General features: G+C 43.4%; 1 protein-coding gene across 1 annotated transcript; it reads left to right on the top strand.

Annotated features, from left to right (window-relative positions):
* Positions 1-4,926: 4,926 nt before the first annotated feature.
* gpr78a (G protein-coupled receptor 78a) lies at positions 4,927-7,535 on the top strand. Its single transcript, XM_018737877.2, has 3 exons — positions 4,927-5,654; positions 6,466-6,579; positions 7,135-7,535. The coding sequence occupies exons 1-3, from the start codon at positions 4,987-4,989 to the stop codon at positions 7,388-7,390; spliced, it is 1,038 nt and encodes a 345-aa protein (XP_018593393.1). The 5' UTR covers positions 4,927-4,986; the 3' UTR covers positions 7,391-7,535.
* The last annotated feature ends 340 nt before the right edge of the window (positions 7,536-7,875 follow it).

Consider the following 7,875-nt stretch of genomic DNA (forward strand, 5'->3'; position numbering starts at 1 on the left):
AATAGTGAACGGCACATGTCTAAACTGGATTGTCTTGGCCATGGAAACTTGGCAAATCTTGGAAAATAATTCTGCAGAAAACAGTGCTCTGGAAAAAATCTCAGCTGGAGAAATTCCTTTTTACATCAAATATGAATTACAACTTTATGGTCAACATCCAAGTTGAAGCAGTCAGACTTTTCCTTTTTGTAGGCACCTGCATATTTTCTTTGTTGTGTGGACGACTACCTACGCTATTTATTACCATTAAGTTGTTTGGCAGATTTTCTATCCAGATGTGTTTCACTTGTATAACTTGAAGAAGTTCTGGTATCAGGACTGTTGATCATACACTGATCTCCTGACCCACCATTCAGTAATAGGCACTGCTTGAGGTATTAAGTGCAAACTGTAGTGGATAAAAACCAAGTACATCAGATTACAATAAAACACTAAAGATCTGTGTATGCTCTAAGGAGAATTTTTTTTATAAACCAGATGTAACTACCATATCTGAAATGAGACATACTGGATTATGCCATCACTGTAGAAGTATAAATTGCATAAACACACAGTGACAGAGAGAGAAATGTTATTTCTCTTTGGAAAGTCCACTAAGGTGACTGCACAGAAAGACACCCACATTGCCACCGATTATATCATCTTTATATCTTCAAGACCTTTTTTTTTTTCATTTCGGCTGGCTTAATTGACTTATGCGCTCATAATATTATGTTCCAAACTGGAAAACATCACAGACGGAACAAGGGATGACGAAAACATACCAGTTTCTCAGGAATGTACTGTATACCAAAGACTGGAAAGAAAATGAAGAGGTGGTGATGTGTTACATTAATGGTGAGTGAACTGTGGGGCACAGAGGTAATAAAAAGGCTAATGAGATCAATCCATTGCTCGGTATTGATTTATGGAGCCGTGGCAGGTGTGCTGCATTTGAGGACTCTGGGCAGAAGGAAAGGGGATCAGTGTGACTGTGCAGAGCCCAGATGTACAGAGTCTAGTGAGAGCGGTGGACTGTAACAGGTAGTCAGTCATCAGCGGCAGGAAGAGCCTCTGATCTCCTATACTCCTGACTGCCGCACCCAGAGCATCCACCTGCCTCCAGTCATGTTCCCTCTCGATTCCTTCTCACTTCATGGATGCACGTTTGTCCAATATGTGCGGATATGGGTCCATCGATGAGCGCTACATCTTCCGCACGTGACGTCCAACCCCGAAAAGTGCATGTAGTGCTTGCCTAAGAGAATTGAGGGGTTAAGGGTGTAGTCTGGGAGAAAAACAGCACTGACATTAGAGCAACAGCCTCCGGTTGGCCACTCCATGGGGGAACTTACCAAAGGAGGCTTTCAGGCAACTTCACACCGATGACTTTCCAGTGGATTTTTCCAGCTGGTTATACATGACAGAAGGTTCCTACATCACATGCAGCAGGCAAATGCCTTGGGGTCCTTGGTGTCTATGAATGACTTAGACACGCATTTCCCCGTAACTGATTCAAAGCAGCACGGAGAACCACTTCACAGCTGGTATATGTACCATCGTACCATCTTCCCATCTCCTTTTCTAATGCCAGCTATAGAAAACAGCGTGCGCTGCATGTTGCAGTGTGAACACACCAGTTTGCTTAATGGATTCTTAGAACTGAGTGTGTTTTTGCAAGTCATGTTCTCAGAATTTAGGGCTGTTGTGCTCGGTTGAAGGCGTGAATAGTCCGAGGCGACGCGCATGTGTTGACAAGTATTATAAGACAGAGTAAATAGTAAGCACTGAAACCAATCTTTAGTTTTTATACATTTCTTGCAGTGGGTTTTGTTGCTGTTTACAGATTACACTATTTAGCCCTTGCCGCCAATATTGTAATCTTCATCCCTTTCAAGAACGGGAACTGACAAAACATGTAAGTAACAAAGGTATCATGCCAAAACAGATAAAGGAATACACACAAACATGAATAAAACTGCAGTTTCTACCTCAATGCTTTCAGTCTGTCATATTAAATGGGACTAAATAAATAAACACCCCTTTACACTTCTAACCATGGCAACCAGAGTGTTTATTTAAGAGTTTCCTGATAAGACTGCAGAACAACAAAAATACTGGCATCTATGTAGTTTTGACACGACTGCTTCCAAGAAGCCATAATGAATGTGCTTTGAGTTTATTATAACATATATATGTAATTTGTGCACTGAAACCAATATAAAAATATACATCATTATTTCTATTTTCACCGAGTACATCTGAGTTGATTGACCCAGGATGACTGGCACTTTCTGCTTCAACAGAGGCAATAAACTTAAGAAGTATATCGGAACAAACTCAAATCCTGTATTCTTGTTTTTCATGTTTATACACTATACGGAATTATAAATTTCTAAATAATAGTTTTCAGTAATAAATAAAGTTGTTTTATTACAGTTCAGTACAGGTCGTTGTCTGTCGGCAGATCATAACATAAAAAGAAATCATTTCCACTATTGCTAGTTCCTAAGACTGATAATATTGTATGGGATTTTTGGGTTGCTATGGGAATGACACATATTAATTCTTTCTCAGCTTTCCTGCAATAACTTGAAGGATTTTATTTAATCCAGTTTTGCTTTGTTTGCCAAAATGCTTAGTATTCAGCAGTGTCACATTTTCATTCCACTTCTTGGCAGGTGTATCATAAGGTAAAAGAGGCATATAAAACATCATCTATATGTAGATGACAGCAATGATGAATAAAACAAAAAATACAGCAATTATGAGTAAAACCAAAAAATGTCCAAAGGTAGTTTTTAATCTGAAAAGTCCCTAATTCCATGCACAGCATATGCAGATTGCGTACATCTAAGCAGGAGGAATACAGAGTTTTTCATTCTGCAAATATTTGAAAATGGCTTCAAATGTACCTGTGGCACAGAATAATAATTTTTGAGAGGAATTTAACTGTAACCCATGCATAATAAATATAATGATAATGTATTTCAGTAGGTATCTCACTCATTTTGAGGAAAATATACAAGCCACACATTACCAGGCATGTTATTTAAGGACACACCTGCACCCACTCAACTACCATCTTGCAGGATATCTGATTTTATGCTGGATCACACTTTTATGAGATGCTGACATTTTTTATAAGCCACCTCCTTTCTCTGGTTCACTGCTCCCAGAGAATCTGTAATCCACTTCTCATTGGAATCATTATGGCTGAATCACTAAGGGTGTGACAGCTAAAGAGTCTTTGGAGAAAATCCTCTAGCACCAACATCAATACAGAACTCTTTGATTACCTTGGATGACGTCAGTAACTGATGGACAGCCAATAATCAATATGACAGTCTGTCCAGGGTATTACCTTCAGATAATCTTATGGATTGTGTTCAGGACTAAAGTTAAGGGTTAGGCTCATTGCTGTCTGGCAGACAGAAACAGGTACAGTCCCCACAGTAGCACTCTTCAGAGCAAAAAAATAATACAATCACAAGATGCAGGAAAAAATCATATTTGTCTTAATATGAACTAACAAATGTGTCTGAGGAAATAAAAGACTGAGGTTTAACAATGCCCTAAAATACTGAAGAACTTGAATTATTACCTCTAAAACATCATCTGGTTAAGTTCAGTTTTACTCCATGGAAATATATATGGACATATTTTATATTTCCAAAGTAAGTACATGTTGGATAATTGGATTTGCCTAGAAAAACAAATACAAAATTATCATCACCCTTAATGACAAACAAGCAAGAATATATATATTTTTATTCATGCTCGAAATTCACAAATGTGATTTTCTGTTTATCGCAGCAGATCAAAAAAGCATTATGTTGAACCTCACAAAAGAACTTTTCTATAATAATAATAATAATAATGAGGAAGCAGATACCATAGTGGTTAGCGCTGCTGCCTTTGGATCCAAATAACAACTCTAACCCTATAATTCATATCTCACAGCACCCATTCTCAAAAGAGTCCTTGGTACTATTAGCATTGAATAACAAATATATTCCTTTGTGACGGTCTAGACCTGACAACCCTAACCCTAACTTGACCTAAATCCTGGAACCAAGACCTTCAGCCAGGCTCTCTCTCAAGAAGTCTCTGGAATGGGTATAGTTTTAATAGCAGCTTTATTGTGAAAGTAACCTTAACGCTCTGTGGCAGAGGGAAGGTGACCTTAGGGTGTATCAACTGCCGTAAGTGAGGTCACATGCCATGGTATTTGTTCTCAAACATGACCCGTGTCCTTGTGCTTAAAACAAGAGGAATGCAGGTAAGACTGTCACTTTTTTCTCTTTTGCCGTCCTTCCAAAATCTCATAAGTATATAAAAGGACAGCACTTTTTACATATTATCAAAATACAGTACCAGAAGATGGATGAAAAAGATTCAATTTCAAAGCGTAGACTAGACGTCGGCGTGTTCCCCCCCCCCAAATCCTTGACCCAGAATGTTTGAAGAACGCTTAGAGGGATTATTATAAAATCTCCACGCTGGACAAAAGCTCCGTTACGAGGAGAGGAATTGTTGGCCGTGCGGACTGCGCTCTGTGCGCATGAGCCTTGAGCGCGCGGCGCCAGAGCGAGAGCTGGCAGTTCAAACGGGAGGACGAGTCCGGAGACGCTCGCGCCCGCTGCTGGATCAGCCCTCACGGCTCATCGAGTGAATAAGAGAAGAACACGCTCCGCTTCACTCCGCTTCACTACGCTTCACTACGCTTCGCACCGCTATGGCTGTGACGGCGCTGCAATCGCCCGCAGCAGGTCTGCGGGTTTCACGCTGAAAGCAGTCGAGATGTTCAAGCAGGCGGGGTGGTGGGGTGACAAGGAGACGGGCTGGGCGCTCGGGTTCAGCACTCTGGAGAGCTCCGTGACCATCCACAAGCTGACCTGACTTGTCGGAGTTCGACGTGCCGAAGGCGATGGACCTGAGAAAGCAGCAGCGGGACGTAATGGACAGTTTTCGAGAGAAACACCACTGGTGACACCTTACTGAGACATGGACTTGGCAGAAACCCTACTGGCACTGCTGATCGCCGCTGTGGCTCTCGTGTCTCTCTTGTCCAACTCCCTCGTGCTGCTATGCTTTGCGCACAGCTCCGAGATCCGCAGGCAAGTCCCGGGGATATTCATCGTGAACCTGTCCTTCTGCAACATACTCATCACCGTCCTGAACATGCCCTCAACACTGCTGGGGGTCATCAAGAGACAGAACCCCTTTGGGGACTGTGTTTGCCATGCTCTGAGCTTTCTGGAGACGTGCTTGACCACCAACTCGATGCTCACCATGGCCTCGCTCAGCATTGACAGATGGGTCGCCGTGGTCTTCCCGCTGAGCTACTCCAGGAAGATGCGCTACAGGGACGCGGTCGTCATGGTGTGCTACTCCTGGCTCCACTCCCTCACCTTCGCCGCGGTCGCCGTGCTTCGCTCCTGGGCGGACTACAGCCACGCGTACGCCTCGTGCACCGTGCGCCTGAACGCGGAGAGCGCGCGGAGCGGCTACGCCGCGTTCACGGTGGCGCTCCACGCCTCGGGCTTCGCGCTCTCGCTGCTCACGCTGTGCTTCACGTACCTCAAGGTGCTCCGGGTCGCGCGCTTCCACTGCAAGAGGATCGACGTTATCACGGTGCAGACCCTGCTTTTGCTCGTAGATATTCACCCAAGGTACTCGTGGCGCTTTTTTTCGTTTGGTGTCGGTGCGCGCGAGGTGGCTTTAAAGTTCCCCGCACAACTTATGCGGGACCGAGGAGGATCACCTATAAACCTTATGGGATGTGGGACCACAAAACATGTGCTAAGACAAAACAATGCAGAACATCTACTGTAATATACATGATTAGTAAAAAAAAAAGAAAAAAAAATCCCACAGACATATACTCATAAAGAACACATAAAAATAAATGAGGTGTAGTAGGAAAACACCAGTATTCGAACCCACCGATATACACCTTGGAGGAGAGAACATGTGTGAAAAGGTTAGATGCTGTTGGGTACCTGCAGGTACCTGAGTGACCCGGGAGAGTGCTGAATTGGACTCACTAGCTTACTGGGAATGTGCATTTATTGCATGATTGTATGATTGTATGATTTATTGTATGATATTGATATTGTATGATTGTATGATACCTACTCGAACGATGAACCTCGCTGCAGCAAGTGGTAGGTAACGAATTCGGTTTGCTTGGGACTGTCTCCTCTTAATGTCATGCATAAATTGTACTTTTGCTGAGATGTTATGTCACTTTGGACAAAAGCATCTGCTAAATGAATAAATGTAAATGTAAATGTAATTATTTTTTCTATTTTTTAGACCTTTTTTTGGGGGGGGGGGGGGGCAAAATTTTAGGGGTCCATAAACGACAGACCATGCAATTTAAATACACATGCATTTGTACTCTAGATTACTCTAAGGGGAATCACAGAGCTTTTGAACATTTATATATTTTTCCTGTTCTCTTTATTCTGATGCTTTCAGTGTTAAACAACGATGCCTGGCAGAGCAGAAGAGGAGAAAGCGACGAGCTACCAGGAAAATAACCATCTTTATTGGGTCCTTTGTCATCTGTTTTGCCCCATATGTTACTACAAGGTGAGCAGAATGAAGGGCTAAAAATAGTGGTATTGTCACTAATCTATAAGCAATACAGTAGTGCTTGGCATGAATAATTAAAAAGGGCACACATTTTAATTTTTAAAGAGATATTTAAAAATTTTGCAAAGCTAGTCTGCTTTCAGAGGGGGGCAGCGGTGCAGTGGGTTTGGCCAGGTCCTGCTTTCCGGTGGGTCTGGGGTTCGAGTCCCGCTCGGGGTGCCTTGTGACGGACTGGCGTCCTGTCCTAGGTGTGTCCCCTCCCCCTCCAGCTTTGCAACCCTGTGTTGCTGGGTTAGGCTCCGGCTTGCTGTGACCCTGCTTGGGACAAGCGGCTTTAGACTGTGTGTGTGGTCGGTCTGCTTTTTTAACTTGTTTTAAATGATTTGGTAAAACTTTACAAGATAATGAAACACAACCACAGTGGTTGTGTATTTCTGGGAAGTATGTGTGGGTTCGAGCACCATGCCCTCCACATGCCAAGCTGGCAGAAATGCCAGTTAATACATGTATGCTTACTTTGCTTAGTAAGGCCTAAATGCTGCCTCTCCATAGGCTGGCGGAGCTCCTTCCCCTGGTTTGTGTCAGCCGACATTGGGGCGTTCTAAGCCGGTGCTTGGCATACGGCAAAGCCGCGACCGACCCCTTTGTCTACTCCCTCCTGCGTCAACAGTACAAGAGAGTCCTGGTGCAAGCCGTCAACAGGCTGCTGAGGCGGGACCTGTTCCCCTCCTCTGCTCGAAGCAGCTCCGTGGACACTGATCATGAAATTGCCCCCAGAGGATTGGCTGAGGGGGCCCAGGGCACATGAGGTCAGCTCAGAGAATGGACAGCAGCCACAGCTGGAGGTGATAATGGAGAATGCATTAGATCAACTCAGGGGGAAGTTAATTTCGCGGCAAAGGCACAAAACTGACTCTCTCGGAGATGATTTAATCTACTGATTTTACTCAGCAGGTAGCCTGCCTTTCATGTTCCGGGGATACAGACTGTCTTCAGACCTATGTTTCGGAACAAACTTGCGAGTGTTGCTTCACATGAGCGCCGCTGCACTTTGATGCAGTACGTGATATGCAGGGTTTGGCTTCGCAAATGTAAAGAAGGTAATAAATTGCAGGCCTGTGCCAAACTGATCTGTATACAGTAATACAGAAAAATGCATTCAAAGTAAGGTGGTATATAACACCATGGATACTAAGATACTTTGTGAATGGTACACATTCTTATATTGTTCATATTGCTTGGGAAATTTAAGACCCAGCCTTCACATATTTTGAATACAGTCATATAGAGATG

This window comes from Scleropages formosus, chromosome 16 (genome assembly GCF_900964775.1).
Source record: "Scleropages formosus chromosome 16, fSclFor1.1, whole genome shotgun sequence".
NCBI classification, from domain to species: domain Eukaryota; kingdom Metazoa; phylum Chordata; class Actinopteri; order Osteoglossiformes; family Osteoglossidae; genus Scleropages; species Scleropages formosus.

What these genes read in the sequence shown, in the direction of transcription:
- gpr78a (XM_018737877.2), top strand. Translation starts at nt 4,987, where the DNA reads ATGGACTTGGCAGAAACCCTACTGGCACTGCTGATCGCCGCTGTGGCT. An exon ending in CTCGTAGATATTCACCCAAG is followed by an intron (nt 5,655 to 6,465) that starts GTACTCGTGGCG and finishes TGATGCTTTCAG; the next exon opens with TGTTAAACAACGATGCCTGG. An exon ending in GCCCCATATGTTACTACAAG is followed by an intron (nt 6,580 to 7,134) that starts GTGAGCAGAATG and finishes GCCTCTCCATAG; the next exon opens with GCTGGCGGAGCTCCTTCCCC.